Source organism: Rhinolophus ferrumequinum, chromosome 7 (assembly GCF_004115265.2).
Source record: "Rhinolophus ferrumequinum isolate MPI-CBG mRhiFer1 chromosome 7, mRhiFer1_v1.p, whole genome shotgun sequence".
Taxonomy (NCBI): Eukaryota; Metazoa; Chordata; class Mammalia; order Chiroptera; family Rhinolophidae; genus Rhinolophus; species Rhinolophus ferrumequinum.
In genome coordinates, this window is record NC_046290.1 from 39,843,004 (window position 1) to 39,861,872 (window position 18,869).

General features: G+C 37.3%; 1 protein-coding gene across 1 annotated transcript in view; it reads left to right on the forward strand.

Moving 5' to 3' along the window:
- The first annotated feature begins 5,588 nt into the window (after window positions 1-5,588).
- The window catches only part of IPO11 (importin 11), a 155,017-nt gene continuing 141,736 nt past the window's right edge, over window positions 5,589-18,869 (forward strand). Inside the window, exons 1-2 of the mRNA XM_033110715.1 lie at window positions 5,589-5,762; window positions 18,255-18,398. Coding sequence (XP_032966606.1) covers window positions 18,261-18,398 — 138 coding nt within the window. The 5' untranslated portion in view covers window positions 5,589-5,762; window positions 18,255-18,260. The remainder of the gene's footprint in view (window positions 5,763-18,254; window positions 18,399-18,869) is intronic.

Sequence of the window (18,869 nt, forward strand, 5' to 3'; positions counted from 1 at the left end):
TTCTGTTAGTTAAGGCAGCATTCAGAAGTGAGATAATATTGGATGCACCATGGAGCCATGAGTCCTAGGGAATTGTGTAGCACTGGGATATGAGCTGCGTTAAAGAAATGAGCACTGGAAATTTATGCAGGAATGTATTAATTATCTTTGCAGCTATGAATGGCTTTGTAATTATAAAAAATAATTTTGTTCTTCTCTGGTTCATGTTTATATCCCTTGTTAATTAAAAATAATTATTTTTTTCAATTTGGGTGCACACAATTGATTCATTGCCAAATTATTTTTTTTGTTAGTAAAATACATCTTAACTTGAAAAAGAATAGCAATAGCATTTGCTTTAGTAGAAGAGGCTTATTTATAGTCACAGCATGCTTGAAATGATAACATTTTAAATGTGCCAAAGAATGTAATTTTATTTTTGTTCTTTATTATATTTATTGTCAGCACTTTATTGTATAAAATATAGTTTCTTGCAGACTTTTTATGTATTCAAAAGTCATGAAAACATGAAGAATGTTTGAATCTCACACTTTTAATATAGAGTCATTAGCACTGAGATACTATATTATGAAAAGGAATGGTTATAAGTCACTTGGACAAGAGTAAACAAAATCAAATTGAAATCTAATTAATATCAAGCTGTTTGATTTGATTAGAACAATGAAACATTGTTATTGTGATGATACCCAAATCTAAATGCTAAAACGAAGTATTGCCTTACAAAGCTGGACAATTTTAAAGAGTACCTAGAGACTTAATTTCTACTATGCTCTCTAAATGTTAACAGAAAAATGTGATGAAATTTGGCTGAAATAATGTGCCTTGAATACTATAAGATTCTTCTAGAAACATATTCTAATTTTTTTCAGATCATTATAAATGCTATTTTAAATTAATAAAATTAAGAAAAAGATTATGTTTGCTGTTTAATACCAGCATGAGTCTAAGAATTCTCAGCAAATATTTAATATGAAATAATTGATACCTTCCAAAAGCATCTGTCAGATAAATGTTTTCATATCATCACCATAAAATAATACATATCATATTGCAAAATGAAGATTTTTGAAGCTTTTCAAATGCATTGGGTTATATTAGAGCTGATTTTATATTATATTTTTATATTTGTATTTATGTATTATATTATACCATTCTATCTTTATGTTGTATGTTATGGTTTCAAGTCTTTCTGCAAAATTTGATTTTCGGTGAAATCCTGTGAAGTTGTTAGGGCAACCTTGATTACCCTCTTTTACATACGGGGTAAGGGGTGGAAGCCTGTGCCCTTGCCACAAGAGGACATCAGCCTGCCTTCTGTGGGCTCTGTTCTCTTCAACTGAATGTTATCAGTCACTCATCACTGGTGGAATGACAGGGAAGGTAAAGATACAAGTTAAGTCATTCTAAATACAATTTAAATCAATTTCACTTTTGAATAACAATCTAATATAAGATTCAAGTGAATTCTAAAGTATGGAGTTAGTAAATTAAATCTTTGGTTACCATGAATTTAAGAATAAATTGTGTCAAAAGAAACAAGACAGAGATGTAGTAAGTAAAATTAACTTTATTTTCCCCTTCTATGCATTTCCTGGGCCCCAAAGGTAGGACGACTACATTGTAAATAAAATAAGAAACCAAAAAACGTAACTTGCCGAGATCCTGGAAAACACAAAAAGTATAAAGAAGATGAAAAATTTACCTATGATCTACAATGCTGGGATAACCTCTATGAACATTTTGACATATACTGTTTTCTTCTATTATTTTAGCAACACATAGTTTTACTCATAAGTAGTTCAGGCCATACAATTTGCTGGGTTTTTGTTTTGTTTTGTTTTTCATAAAATACAGTAACATAAAAAGCACTTCCTAGTTCAATAACCTTCTCTTCCCTTTGCAGTTTTCATCAGTTTTGTGGGGGAGGTAGGGGAGAGTTTTTATTATTAAACGCTAATTACATGAAAAGGGCAGTTTTCCAAGTTATTAAACGACCTTGATATTTAATCAATATGGAGAGCTGCTGCAGAAGATTTCACCAAAAGAAATAGAACCATATACATTTCAGTGCATACATGAAAAATATTTTCTATATTTGGGATTATTTCTCTAGTATAGAGTTCCAAGAGTGGAATTATTTAGTCCAATTGTGAAGATTTTAGTCTCTGGATATAAATATTGACAAATTCCAAAACAGTTGAATCAATTTTCATTCTTAATGGTAGACTATGAAAAAATGCCAATTTCACCTTAAAAAATACATAGGTACAGCTATCCTTTTCCAAACTAGAAATAGTTTTATTATTTTTCTTTGATTATTATAATAATACTTAATGCAAAATATTTAGATAATACAAAAAGATTTTTAGATACTGAAACCACCACCCAGAGTTCACTTCCATTAACATTAACATTTTCCAAGACTTTTGGGATATATAAAATTCTTCTAAGCTCTTGTTATTACCTGACTAAATATGATGGGCGTCTTTTAATGTTAATAAATATAAATCTACATCGTCATTTTTAATAGGTCAATAGTATTCCACTGTATGAACATACCATAATTTATGTAATCCATCCTTACTGAAAGACATTGTTTCAAGTTTTTAAAAAATCATAAACAAAACTGAATCTGCTCCAAATTATATTACCAAAGTCAGATCTATTTGTTTCTAATTAGGCAGATCCAATTAGTTGTGTTGTTATATAATGTAGAGTTGCATATGACCTAATTTTACACGAGTTGCAGTATTAAATGAAATGTAGCAAATTGGAATGCCTATGACTTTGGAACATGTATTACTTTTCTATTGCTACTCTAAAAAATTATCACAAATAGTAGCTTGAAACAACACAAATTTATTATCTTCGAGTTCTAAGGGTCAGAATTCTAAAACTATCTGCAGTACTGAGTTTCTTCCAGAGGCTGTAGGGGAGAATCTGTTTCCTTGACTTTTTAATGCCTCTCTTGGCTGCCTGCATTCCTTGACTCTGGCCCCACTTCGCTCTAACCTATGCTTGCATGGTTGCATACTCGTATTCTCTCTGACACTCCTCCCTCCCTCTTATGAAGACCCTTATAATTGTATTGGGCATAATCCAGGATAATCCAGAATAATCTTCCCATTTCCAGATCCTTCATTTAATCATATTGGCAAAGTCCCCTTTGCCACGAAAAGTAATACATTCACAGATTTCAGGGACTAGGATGTGGATACGCGTATATTTTATTCTACCTCACAGAGAATACATCTAAATTTGAGGCTGTGCTCCTCCATTTAAGCACATGAATTTGAATAAACAACTTAATTCCTATGAGCATCATCTTCTAATCTGTAATTTGAGAAAAAAATACTTGCCATATAGGGGATTAATAAATTAATTGTATGAAATGTCTACAGTTCAATGCCAGGCACTCAAAAAAAAATTAGAACAGTAACTAGCACGTAGGAAATATTTAGTAGAAGTTAGTTATCACAATATAATTATTGAGGCAAAATGAGTTGCATTGTTATTATGCTTACTTGTTTCTTAGAACCTGCTTGAGACTGAGGAGTGTGGGAAGCCAGTGTTTCATTAATTTAGTATTTGCTTTATCAACTTCCTGCTTTCTCTTTTTCAGTTCTAAACCATTTTGGGGGAAAGCACTGAATTTATATTTGTATTTCAAATATATTCTGAACAGATCCAGTGATGATTTAAACTAATTTATATACATGTTTACCTTTTTCTCCAAAGAATCTGCGAATATGAAAATAACAGCAATGAAATCCAGTATACATAGTATGTGACTAGAATATACATTCATAGTAGCTAAAGCTAGAACCTCCAAGTGAGTCTTAATTTGGGGTCCTGAAATTGTAGACAAAATTTGTGTATGTGCATTTTTCTAAGTTACAGCTTTCCTTAGATTTCCACAGGATCCATTATCCTAAATAGAAAAATTATATTCTTTTAGGCCAATTTCTTCATTTTGATTCAAATTAGGTTATTATTTTTGTACTGCATATTCCTTGTAGGCTTGTTACTCAATGTATGAGCTATGGATCAGTAGCATTGGCATTAACTGGAAAGGAAGGGAAGAATCTCAAGCCCCACCTCAGACCAACTGAATCAGGATGTGTATTTTAACAATATCCCCATGTGAGTCTGCACACTTAAAATTTGAGAAGTATTATCTTTCAGTAAAATCAGAAGGTACAATTAAGCCAAAAAAAATTTGTTTCCCCCCAATACCATCCAACTAGCAACAAACTCTGTTAACATTTTGGCATACACCGGGGATGCCACAAAAAAAATGTATACAAATGGATACTTTGGTTAAGGTTGTGCAAGCCGCAAGCCGTAGTTCGCTGTAATCAGAAGTGTCTGGACGTTGTTGGTAACCACTTAGAGCACCTCTTCTAATTGCAGAAGCCAAGTGTAACTTGTATTCATCTTTATCAGTATATACTAAGTATTACAATTTTAATATGTAGTTTTTCTTAAAATGTGTACACACTTTTTGGCACCCTCTATATTTATTTTTAAAAATGGGACCACTCTGAACATACTGTTTTGTAACCCACTCTTTCCCCAGTGCATTGTGAATGTGTTAACAAAATGTAACATGTCAACAAATACATGTCAACATAATTTTAATGGCCAATTTGTATTTTATTATATATGCATGTATTATGATTTAATCATTACTTTCTCATTTAGGTAATTTTTCTCATTTAGGTCATTTAAGTAATTTTTATAGTTTTACTTTTAAAACCAGCCATGTATGATGAACATCCCCGTAATGCAGGGCTTATATTTACTTGGTTCAAATTTTAACACTGCCACTAACTAGCTGTGTGATCTTAGGTAGGTCACTTGACTTCTCTGTACTTTAGTTTTTTTTATCTGTAAAATGATTATAATAAAACACACCTTATAGGGTTGGTTTGAGGATAAAAATACACGATTTATATAAAGAACTTAGAACTGTACCAGGCACATTCTAAATGCTGAATAAATGTTAATCTATTTTTATTAATCTTTACGAACACTCAACTATTTCCTCACAAATTCTCTTTCTAAAGATAAAACTTAGGTCACTGAGCTAGCTAGTGGCAGAGGCAGGGGAATTGGACTTCCTTTTAATCTTTCCACCCTTGCTATCGTTCTGGAGTAGAGCACCCAGCAAATTTAGGACCTTAAAAAAATAAGTATTAATGATAGCGTTGACTGATGAAAGTAGGATTATTTTAGTAACTGTAATCTGCAGAGACGGACCAGTAAAAACCCGTAAAACAATGCTTTAGAGCAGCTGATATCTAGAAATGGGAAGCGAAAATGGTTCTGATTTAAGCTTCAATCAACCCAGGCGACAACTGATTTTCTCAGGAGTGGGGCAACGCGGACTCATGGTATCCATGGTTACAGATCCCGCTGAGTCCAGGCTCCAGGCTCTATATTGCGCATGCGCACACTGCTGCTATAGACGCCCGGCGCCTTCTGTTTGGAAGAGTAAGCCTCTCCCTCGTCTTCTTCCACTGTCCTATCGCAGTCTTCCTTTGCCTATTCCACGCGCTGAGGTAGCCTGTGACGCGATATTTGCGCGACCGCGTCGTTTGGACCTGCGACGCTGAACATGGCGCGTTCCTAGAAGCTGCTCTCGGCATCAGTAGGCGGCGGCGTGTGGACTGGAAGCGTGGGGTGCGGGACCAACCGACGCCGCTCCGTGTTGGGGAGTGGAAGCCAGAGAGCCGGGCTATTCCAGATTGAACTAAGCGGTGAGGCCCCTGCCTGAGAGGCCCAGAGCACGCAGGATGGAAGGGAGGAGTGGGTTGGGCAGCTGAGACCCGTGAGGCGAGGGAGGAACGTGGGGCTACCGGGAGATGAGGGATAGCAGTGGGGCGGCGAGGGCGGCCTGCACGCTTGTCTCCCTGCGTAACCCTAGTAGGTACCCCTGGGAGCTCGGGGCTGTCCCGCTCAGACTGCAGAGGGAAGCATGATCACGGAGGAATCGGGGTACTGGGAGGCAGACACTGGGTGGCAGAATGAGTAGAGCGTAGGGTGCCCATTCTGGCTGCTATTGCGGGCCAGAGTGGTGCCCTTGAGGGACAGGTGGTGCAGATTTTGAGAGATCTTGGTCATCTTCAGTATAAAACCACTGTATATTGTTATTGCACACACGACACTGCTGCTACTAGCAGTACTGGGAAAGCTTTAATGAAATATTAGATCCTCGCTTACCTTTCATGAACAAGTGACGGAAGTTACACATTTTCTGGGAGGACCTGATTGCTGAGGTATGGCCGCCAATGCCCAAGCCCAGCGAGTTCTGCAGCTTTATATTTGGGGGTATTTGTGATTCAGCAAAACGATATGAGGCCCATCGCATTTGACATTTTTCTTTAGGCTTTTGTCTTATGGTGGTGATTGAGGGAAGTATTATTTTAAGGTGATTGAGGGAAGTATTATTTTAAAGTGACTTGACAGAAACAGCTAGGACTGGTAAATTGCCTCCTGGTGCCAAGGTTGCAATTGATATATCCTCTCTTCCCCCTCCACCCAGTTTAAAGGAGCTCAGTAGTCGTGCGGTAGTGTCCTTGAGATGTGGTTATTCTTCAGAAGGGAGTAAGGAAGAGCATTTTACCGGCCATTATTTTTTTTTGGATAGGGAATTAACTCCTTCATTTTCATGTTATTTCAGACTTCTCAGTTCAGCATAGAGGTTTCAGGTTAAGGATGAGTGACTCTAATATAAGACATCCATTGCATGACACTTTTTCTTACATCTTTCATCACTGAGGAAGATTTCTGTGAAATCAGAATGAAAATCTCTCTCTGTTGGTTGTGGTAGGATTGTGGGATTTTTTTCCTCCTGTAACCTACCACACGGAATAGTAGAAACAGTTTAATTATAGCAAAGCTTTGTGGCAGTATGTTATATAGCCCTAGGGCAGGTGGACTACTCTGTCCTGGTTACACTTCCTAAAGCAGAAGAGAATTGTCACCACGAACGAATTTAATTGTGGTAATATAAATATGTGAAGATTATTTGGTAATTAACATGAAAATCTTTAGATTATGTGACATTGTGAATGTTTTTGCATTCAGATCAAACCAGAGTGCAAAAGATAGGCTGAGATACTAAGGATTTTTCCAGAGATAAATGTATGTTTTTCCAGAAAGAAAAATATTCATATTTTGGGAGATAATATGTTTGATTAGATAGAGTTTAACCTTTGTGTTGTATGTATGTATATGTGTGTGTATATGTATTTAATCTTGGGCTTCTAATTTCGTGTTATTGCTGGCACTTATTCATTTCTTTTTCTATCTGTACCAAATGTGGACTCTCAGTTAATATCAGATTGTGGAAATGGTAAGACATACTTAGTGCAGGTGTGAGTCTGGAGTGTCTTTGTTTGGTTTTCTAAATACCAAGCTGATTACAGATAAACTCACAATTATATAAGCTTTGTAGAGCTTGAACTGGATCAATGTTCTACACCCTTGCTACTCAAAATGTGGTATATGGCATCACAGAGAGTTCAGTAGAAATGTACAATCTCAGCCATAACCCCAGATCTACTGAATCAGAATCTGCATTTTAACAAGCTCTCCAGATAGTACGAAATGTGCATTAAAGCTTGAGATGCACTGCATTGCTTGGTAAAGAAGACTGCGATTATGCACAAACCTGTATAAAAATTATAGCATCATTTATTTTAATCTGAGGTGATCTTACGCTGATTATGGATCTGATATATATGGTTGAAGAAATTAAGGCCCAGCAATGGTAAGTGACTTATATAAGGTCACGCATTTCTAGATTTATAACTCAGGTTCTGACTCATTCCAGTGCTTTTCTTTTGCTAGTTACTTCCAGAGTTCACCTTATTAAAACTGAATTAAAGCCTTCATGAATGACAGCTAGGTATTTATTTAACAAGGGACATTTATTGAGTAATGGACAAGCAGCCCAAAAATCATTTGTATCTGTTGTAACTACTTCTGTTTCCCATGGTGGTTATTAACCCACTACCTCCTTCCTTCCTTACTCTTTCCTGGATAATGTTGCTTTCTACTTCACAGAAGAAATGAAATACAAGTACATTGATGACAGCTTCGTAGCTTTTTGTCTTCTTTCACATGCAAACATGTCTACCTCTATTTGTTCATCTCTAATTGTGCTCTGAATGTTTTCTCCTGAGGAACAATGTTTTCTCGGTATATTAGTTTGCTATGGCTGCCATAACAAAATATTTCAGACTGAGTGACTTAAACAATACAATTTTTTTTCTTACAGTTTGGGATGCTGGAAGTCCAAGATGCAGGATTGGTTTCCTCTGAGGCCTTTTTCCGTGACTTACAGATGACCACCATCTTTTTCCTCTTTACATGGTCATACTTTTGTGCAGTAGGACCTTTGGTATCTCTTTGCCATGTTAGAACACCAGTCATATTGGATGATGGCCTCATTTTAACTTAATTGCTTCTTCACAAATCTTATCTCTGATACTGAGGATACTGGGGGTGAGGACTCCCAACATATGAATTTGTGGGAGACACAGTTCAGTCTGTAACACTTCTTATCACTTTTTTACTCTCGACTGACACTAACTTGTCAGGATTTAAACACACTCATTTTAAATACACTCTGCTCACTCTAGATTCACCTTCCGGTTCATCTGTAATCATTTCTTTTTCTTTCTTTTTTTGTTTTTAAAAAAACTTTTATTTATTTTAAGTTTGTTTTTCCAAGACCCATCAGCTCCAAGTCAAGTAGTTGTTTCAGTCTAGTTGTGGCGGGTGCAGCTCACAGTGGCCCATGTGGGGATCGAACTGGCAACCCTGGTGTTACGAACATTGTGCTCTAACCAACTGAGCTCACCGGCAGCCCCTGTAATCATTTCTTAAGTTTCTTGCAACAGTTGTCTACATTTGTTACATTTTCTCCACCACCATATTACTGGTTTTTTTTTTTTTTTTTTTTTTTTTTTACAATATGTTGAAGTCTGGCAATCCACTGCAGTCACTGAATTTCACGGGGTGATGGTCACCATTGATCTCTTTGTCATGCAATGTAATGGAATCTTTTAAAGCATTTGACATTTTGGCTAGTCGTCCTTGAAATTCTCTTATGCTTCTGTGACACTGTAGCCTTGTTTCCCTCCTATGTCTTGGCCAGTCTTTCCCTGGTTTATTTTTCTCTCTTCTCTGACCATCTTGGATATTCGTTTCACTCTGGGGTACTATCTTCTGCTCTCTTCTGCCTTTGCCTACTTTCATTGAATGGTCGTATCCCTGATGACTTCAACTGCTTTCTCTAATTTGATGGCTCCCAAGTCTCTGTCTCTTTAGTACAGATCAGTCTTCAACTCTGACATGTTGCTGTTGTCTTAAGATACTTTAAACTCATGTGAAAAATTATATATCACACCCTTTCTGAAGTTGCTTCTCTTCCTCCTGTGATCCTGCAGGCACCTCTCAGTTGGAGATGCCTAGAATCTTAACTCTTATTGCCCTATGTGCTGCTCTCCCCCCACTGAACTAATTAGTTACCAAATCTTGTTGTACCTATTTCCTCAACTCTTTTCCATGGCTATTGCCGTGGTTCAGATTATCGTTATTATCTGGACGTTTGTGTAAACCTAAATAATTCCCTTCTCTTCAAGAATGCATACCATCCCCCTCTACCCTTCCTTTTTCTGTAGGCAGATTGCGGTGTGATTCTGCAGTCCTTCATGCACTTTCAGATTAAAATCCAAACTACCAAGCCTAGGAAATACAGACCTTAGTGATTTGGCCCTTGCTTGCTTTTTGCTTCCACCGTTTGTTTCCTGCCTCATATGCTTCTGTCGTGCTGAAGTATTTACAGTTCTTCAAAAGTGTTGGGATGCTTTTTAAAATTGAGAGACACTTGTATATTGTGTGTCTTCTGCCTAGAATTTACCCTCACCAGTCTGACAAGCACCCATAGTGTACTCCTCTGGATAACTCCTACTCAGCACAAGCGCTACCTTGTTTGTTCCCTCCTGGGAAGCCTTCCCCTACCTCCCTATGGTGTTAAGCCTCTTACATTCTTTCATAACAGCTTATCACAGCGCTTATACTATATTGTAATTGTTTTTTGTTTTTCCTCTCTAGACCTGAATGTAGAGACTCTCTTATTTATCTCTCAGAGCACTGCCTGGCCTGTGGAAGCTGCTTCATTGTTGAAGACTCAATACGAGTTGAATCACCAGAAAATTGAAAAAATGTGGAATGTTATGTAATCTGGATGTTAGACCGAGTAGGCTTGAAAAGTCAGAGAATTAGGTTCATTTTTGTGACTTTACACAACTATAAGCAGAGATTGAGATTTCGTTGTTGAATTCATTTATTTAACAAATATTCACTTTTCATACTGTTCTGGATTCTGGCAATATACCTAGAACAAATCGAAGTCCCTGGTCTCTGGACCTTAAATTTTAATGGAGAGTCTGGACAATAAACACATATATATTAGAATGTCAGATAGTTAAAAGTGTTACGCATAACAGTTAAGAAGGCTCTCCAGACCAGCGATTCTGGGTTGGGGGTTGGCTACTTTAGGTTGGGCGTCAGGCAAGACTTACTTGATTAGTTGATGACGTGAGCAGAGACTGGATCAGGGTTAAAGAACAGGACATGCAGCGTTCCAGAGGCAAGTTTCCAGCCAGAAGGAACAAATACAAGGGCAGGGCAAGATACATTTTATGTGTCTGTTCCACTAACGATGGACGGCATGTTTTCTCCAACTCTGTCTTACTATAGATGGACACCTTCTCCTTGTCTGCTTATATGCCTGTGCAGGAGTTGCCTGGTTACAGCACCAAGTGTGAAACTGCTGGGTCAAGGCTATAACCTGGTCATAGGTGTCTCTCTCTCTCTCCCTATCCCTGCCTCCCTCCCTGCCTCTCTCCCTCCCCCCTCCACACATACACACACACACACACACACACACACGCACACACACAGTCTCATTAACAATGGCAAGATCATTTTCCAAAGTGGTTGTAATAATATATACTACTAGCAGCTATGAATAAGAGTTTCTATTTCCATACATTCTTGCCAGTACTGGATATTTCTGGACTTTGTAGTTTTTGCCAATCTGATGATTATAAAGTAATTTCCTAATGTTTTAAAAATTCCTGATAACCAGTGACATAGTATCTCTTCTGATATTTATTAACCATTTGGCTTTTTCCATCTATGCATTGTCTATATTCTTTGTCCAGTTTTCTTGTTTTGTTGATTCACAAGGATTCCTTGTATATTCTGTATAATAATCCTTGGTCTGTTTCAGTCATTTAAAATCCTCCTAATCTTTACCTTGTTAACTTTATGTATGGTGTTTTCATTGACTCCATTAATTTTGGCCTTCAGTTTTGATGTATAATTTATCAGGAAGATAAGCTATAGTCTTCATGTTGTATTTGGTTCTCAGGTCTAAAGCTAAAAAAACCAAACAAATGCCAAAATAGTTTGATTCATTTGAGGTATCAATGGACAGCACTGTGCTCAAAAAGAAAAAAAAATAAAATGTAGCCCAAAGTTTTGTATTGGGTTGGGACAGGACATTTGAATTCTAGGTTCCAGAAATGACACTGATGAGCTGTGATCTTAGAGAAGTCAGAGTTTATTTCCTTAACCTCTTTGGGACACAGTTTCTTGGTCAGTAAAACAAAATGCTTAAATTAGATATACTTATTGTTTAGAACAGATATAGATGGCTCCATGGTGATAGGAAAGTTATTTTAATGATTCAAAACATTGTAATGATAAAGTGTGTAATAGTTCCTAAGTGTGAGGGCATTACTGGGCATATCGCCTGTGCGTGGGTGAATTTCACTTTTAATGAATGAATTTTTAAAAATGCAATGACTCCTTAGGCTAAACTCTCAAAATGAGAATGAGATTCTTCTAACAGTAATAGACAGTTATGTCCTGGACCCGTAATTGGAAACTATCAATCAAAGATGTATATAGTTGACAAAGACTAATGATCCCTTAACACTTAGCAAAAGGTTTTCACTAAATTGAAATCTGATTGGTTATAGTCTGTTAAATCTAGGCAGGTGCTATCACTCCGGTTGAAAGAACAATAGCTCGAAATCAAGCTTACTGCTTTTCCTTCCTATTTCTTTGTTTTACATCAGAGAAGGAATTTTAAAACCAATAAGCATAATTGTTATTCTTAGTAGTTTTTAATACAGATGTGTATTTTTCTGTTTCGGCCAAAGGAATGTCAAAGAGGTATGTGTTGACACTAGTTGGGGACTCACCGCTGACTCTGTCTTGGTGTGGGGGTCACTATTGTTTAGAATAAGCTCCTTCACTTCCTGTAGGAGGTGGTCAGGCATGGGAGACTCTCATGTATACCAAACAGGCAGGAGACATTGCCATTTCTCTCAAATCTCCAAGTGAGACACAAATGCTTGGGTTTATTGGACGGGACTTCTCTCACAGTTGCCTCCTGGCTCTGTATAATGCCTTCTTACATGGGACATAAAATTTACCCCACTAGAGTACGAGCATACTTGTTCTATTGTAGCTCGCTTTATTGTGCTTCACAGATGTTGCGTTTTTTTACCATATTGAAGGCAAGACCTTCCACTAGCAAAGAGATTACAACTCACTCTATTGTTGTGATCTAGAACCAAACCTGCAGTGTCTCCGAGGTCTGACTGCATACTCTTTGTAAGGGCAGGGATACTTTTTGTATTTTTAGTTCATTGATGTATCTCAGGTGCCTAGAATGATATCTGACATTTGTAGGTGTTCAATAACTAGGTATTGAATGAATGAAGGTAGAAAAGTCTAATGATAAACCAAATAAATATCAGAAAGCTGATTGGAGAGCACAAGATGGGAACAAAGGGTGTTAGATATTCCCAGTGAAAAGTAGTGTTAAATTTTGTTGGCTTGATGTGCCCCATTTCAGCAGAGGAAGATAATGAATGGACTGTTCACTCATTTATTCCTTCATTTTTTTCCAGCCATTCAGAACACTGTTTACTCTTGTAGCATCTTGTGTAGATATTTCTTTCTTTACTATGATATAATTCCAGAAAGGTAGTTGTTTCTTTGACTTCTTTCTGTTTTACCTTTTCTAAAAGTCAGCTTTCCACTCTTCAAAATCACAATCACATTCTTTAGTTCATCGAACATTTACTGAGCATTTGCTATATCCCTGCCACTACCAGGTGCTGGCATATGTAGATGAATAAGATTAGAATTCTTGCCTCTAAGCAGCCCGTGATTTTGTAGATGAGATGCAAGTTAACAAGGAAATCGATGGGACACGTGTGTACTGTGTAGAATGGTAGTGGGGAGGAAGGGGCCCTTGCTATCTACTGCAGTCACAGATTTCCAGAGGCCATGTCAGCCGTGAATAGCAACTTTAGTGATCTCTGTGTCATGACTCATTAGCTGCCATTTAAAAAGACATACACAAAAGCAGACAGAATTGTATAATGAACCCAGTCTCCCCACCACCCAGTTCTAAGAATTACCGGCTCATTATCAGTCTTATTTCATCTTACCTCCACCTACTTGCCTCCAAACTACCATCGGTGTGCGAACTAGAAGCTTGCTCAGATTCAGGTTTAACTTTTTTTTTCTGGCAAGCGGCTTTAATTTAAGATTTTGGCTCCTGAAAATAATAAAATGGTTCTTTATCTTTAAGCTTTCTAATATGATAACTTTTCTATTTTGATTATCTTTGAACTCTTCTTTGGTCTTCACAGAAGTTTATTTCTTTCTTGTCTCAGACACATTATCTCTCTCTAGTTTGCTTTTGACTTCAGGCAGTTTAGCAATTTTGTAATATTTCCTATCCATGATTCCCGAAGAATGTGTTTTCTGCCTCCTATTCTTTTTGTAGACTTGGGTTGTAGATTATGATTCGACTTAGATGTGGAATGTGGTAATGCTTTTGTCATCAGATAATTTCAGCTCTTTCCTCCTATTACTTTGCCTGTTCTTGTTCCACAGTTTCTGAGTCTCCTTATGTTAAAACATAGCTTACATTTTCTTAAATTCTGTCATGTTTACTTTGTGTAAAGCTCAAAACATTCATGTCTTCACCTCACATTTTCTTTTGATAGAGAGTATTTTTAATGATGCAGTATCTAACTGCAGAAGTAGAGGCAGTGCTGTAAGGAAGCTTTTTGGTTGTCCTGTTTTGCCTCATGGTCAGGTTTTTCATTTTCATATTTTGAATCCCATCTTCCTTGTATTACATTATTCTGTAGGCTCCCATTCGCTACTTTCTCCCAGGAGCTTTCTTCTCTGCATGTATTGACCTAAGTTCTTGAACCCCGAAAACCCTTGTTGTATTTCCAGATGGTTGTCCTGGCCAAGAGGTCACTGAGAATTCCAACATCTTCCTCTTTCTGTCTTGAGGGGAAAAGGATGCTTGGAATACACTCTTTGGGGTGTAGCACTTCTTACCATCAGGTGGCACTGCAGATTACTCTTTTTACATCTTTAGGAATGTTAGATTTAGCAGTTGTTATCTGGTAAAGAAACAAATTGATGTGGAAACAGTCATGGAGAAGACTTAGAAATGAATTTAAAGACAATATATTGCTAACAAATGCAAACTTATTTTCCTTTTATGCGATGAAAGTGTATTGTATATAATACATGATGCTTAAAAGAAAGTAAATAATGAATTAGAACTTTTTGGTTAGTTTTATTTTTCTTAGATTATTAAATAGATTTTAAACTATTGTTTTTATAAACACCAAATAGTAAGAATATTACGTACTTTGTAAACATGACTATTTGCAGTTAAAACTGCTGTTAGATTACAAGACTCAGAGTGCCCTGAGAGGGGAAGATTGTTTTTCAGTAAACATTGCCATCACAAATCTATGCAATATGACAGAACTGTTGCTTATCAACTCTTGTTACTGAAGACCAAGTTTGTAAACTTTCTCTACTGAGCTGTTATGACGAGAGTGCAGTTGATGACCACATTATCTACTTAAATGTGCGATATTTAAGGTAGTGCTGTGATTTGTTGGTATGTGCTTGACAAGAGAAATACATAATAATTTCAGGCTTTCGAGAAGTTGAGATGTTTTAGGAGTTGGGAAGAGAAATAAAGCAAATTTTCCCATGGATATCGAGAACAGATATAAAGTGAAAATTCTTGGCCTTTTTAAAAATGTCTTCTCATCATAAAGGTACGATACGATGTCTGACAATTATGTTTACGAACTTGTTGCTACGATGTTGCTAACCTTTTTTGGTATCAGAGGGATTATTAATTATGAATTTGTACCAACTGGACAAACAGTTAACCAAGTTTACTCTATGGCAGTGCTGAAAAGGTGTGTGAAAAAGTTAGACGACATGAACTTTTCGCCAACAATTCATGGCTCTTGCATCACTACAGTGTATCAGCTGACACGGCACTGTCTGTGAGGGAGTTTTTAGCCAGTAAACAAATAACTGTATTGGAACACCCTCCCTACTCACCTGATCTGGCTCCCAATGACTTCCTTCTTTACCTGAAGATAAAGGAAATATTGAAAGGAAGACATTTTGATGGCATTCAGGACAGCAAGGATAATACGATGACAACTCTGCTGGCCATTCCAGAAAAAAGAGTTCCCAAATTGCTTTGAAGGGTGGACTAGGTGCTGGCATCTGTGCATAGCTTCCCAAGGGGAGTGCTTCGAAGGTGACCATAGTGATATTCAGCAATGAGATGTGTAGCACTTTTTCTAGGATGCGTTTGCCAACTTAATTGTCAGACCGCGTATGTAGACTGTAATAACCCTCGTAACCCCTGGGGCTACCTAAACACAACTACTGTTTATAATCTGTTGTTTCCTACTTATCTTTTGTTCTTAGGCATTTTTATATTTCTGTAGTTTCACACATATTTTTTATTTGACAATATAGATATCCCTCTAATTACAAAAGAGACTAAGAATATTTTTAAGTCCTGATTGGTTTAAGAGGATTTAAGCTTATAGCTTCTATTACCAAGTGGGAGTTTGTAGGTCCTTTGAAGAGAGTAAGGGGGATCAAATATATGGTGATGGAAGGAGAACTGACTCTGGGTGGTGAACACACAATGGGATTTATAGATGATGTGATACAGAATTGTACACCTGAAATCTATATAATTTTACTAACAATCGTCACCACAATAAATAAAAAATAAAAAAAAAAGAAACTCTTGAGTAGATGTGGTATTTAAGGAATAGAGAAGAGAAAGCACGGAAATAACTCCTCCTTGTTATGTATGTTTTATTGCATATTTTTTATTTCCAAATAGATCAACCTTTGACAGTCTGCTTGAAGTCTCATAGGGATCTTGGAGGGAATGCTTCAGCAGCCCTGGTGGTTCTTTAAATGAAGGGTATTTGGAGCTATATGGAAGCATCTTTAGCCAAAACAATCCCTAGGAAGTGTTATTTACATATAGTATGCAAAGATGTTGAACAACCTATAATGTTCCAACACCCACATGGCCTCTGTTGAGAAACTGAAATGAATCCAAACTATACTGTATGGATTTGAAAGGGACTGGAATCTTTGGAACCTTCTTGGCTTATGTCCCAAGTCTTATCTTTAATCTTCCTCTAATTTCTTTAACAAATGCTCTTCCTTGCTCTGAATTAACATCAGTTACTGTGGTTGATACTTTAGCCACGTTTTTCATTTCTTCAGTCACTTTTCCTTGTTTCTTGCCAACTGTGGCATTTACGTAGTCAAAGCACTTAGAAAGGTAAGAGCTTTATTAAGATATAATACACAGACCATACAATTCATTTACCGAAAGTATACAATTCAGTTTTTAGTACATTCACAGAGTTATGCAACTACCACTTTTCATCATCCCATTTTCGTCATCCCAAATAGAAACCATGTTCCCATCAACAGTAACTCCACGTTTCTCCCTGACCCCCTAGTTCTAGGCAGCCACTTTTGTACTTTTTGTTTTTACAAATTCTGTACATTTCATAAAAATGGAATCATACAACCATGGTCTTTTGTGACTGTCTTCTTTCACTTAGCATAATGTTTTCAAGGTTCATTTACGTTATAGCATATATGAAAAAGGATTTCATTTCTTTTTACTCTTTTCATGTGGATATCCAGTTGTTCCAACACCATTTGTTGAAAAGACTGTGCTTTCTTTCTCCATTGAATTGTCCTGGTGCCCTTGTTGAAAATCAGTTGACCTTAGATGTAAGGGTTTGTTTCTGGACTTTCAAGTCTGTTTCATTGACGTATATATCTATCCTTAAGCCAGTCACCAACCCTATCTTGATTATTGTAGCTGCGTCACAAGTTTTGAAATCTGAAAATGTGAGTGAATTTCCTATTTCTGTTTTTGATTGTGATCAGAGAACATGTTTGTGTGATTTCAGTCCTTTTAAATTTGTTGAGGGTTATTTTGTGGCCTAGCATATGGTCTGTCCTGGAGAATGTTCCATGTACACTGAATGTATACTTAAGAAGAGTGTATGCGTTCGGCTGTTGTTGCGTGGAATGTTCTGTAAATGTCTGTTAGGTCTAGTTTGTATATAATGTTATTCAAGACTTATTTCCTGGTTGGTCTTCTTCCTAGTTCTACCTATTATTATTATTATTATTTTCTACCTATTTTTTCTACCTGTTAAGGTAGAGTATTGAAATCTCCAGTTGTTATTTTTCCTGGTGTGGAACCTCTACCGTCTGAGCAGGCTCGGGTAGCCATGAATAGGCCCACTATTCCTGGCCTCATGCTTGGTGTAGAGCGTCTGCATTTTGAATGGTGCCTTGGTGGGAGAACAGAGCCCTACACCTCTCAGCTACGCTTGCCTGGAATGCAGCTGCAACACGTAGCTGGGCTGGATGTGAAATGCTGGCTGCTTGCCCCTCTTGGGGTGAACCTGTAGCCCTAAATTAGGAGCAGGGGTGAGAAGAAGCCCCATGTTCCTGGCTATATCTGCCTGGAGTAGAGCTTCTGTCACACTGTGGGGCAGGAGTGAGTTCATGGCTCCAATACCACAGATTCTTGGTTCTTACCAAGATTTAATAGTATTTCTTGCATAAACGTTTCTCCATTCACTGTATGTTCTTAACCACACTTTAGAAAGACAGAAATCCAGCTGAAACATGAAGGAGTTGGTGAATGAAGTATCAGAGTAATCAGAACATTGAAACCTTTTCTCCAATTATGTTTCTGTTAAATTTTTATGTGTGATGTACATTTCAGTATGTTACTTTCTCATCGCCAGGTTTCCATGGATCTCAATAGTGCCAGCACTGTTGTTCTCCAGGTCTTAACGCAGGCCACGAGTCAGGATACCGCTGTGTTAAAACCAGCTGAGGAGCAGTTGAAACAATGGGAGACACAGCCAGGTTTCTATTCAGTGTTGCTGGTAAGTTCTAAATAGTTCACCATTATTTTTAATAACATGAGACACCATTGCTGCATTCATTGTTTTAAAAACCTACTTGAATTGGTGGTTTACCTAGTGAAACGGATCCAAATATTTGGCTGCCATTGCACTGCCGTTTACTAATTCAGGGCATGGCTCTTTGAGGGTGTTTGTTACGGGTGATAAATAACTGAGCGGGATATTGGTTGTATCTGCTCAGAAGGCTACGTTGTGCTGATTGTCTGTTGTAGCCTGTGAATGCTGACCGGAGAGTGCAGGTAGGACTTGCATGCTCTGTCTGCATCCTTGCCCCATTCATTGGTGTCGTCAGAGTTGTTCAGGTCTCCCCGCTGCAGCGGCAGAGGCAGGTCTACCTTGCTCGGTGTGATTCACTTGAAAACATTGCCTTCTTTTCCAAATGAAAATTTTTATTTTCTTGGTGTATCTGCACTTTTCCTGGGTGTTATGAGA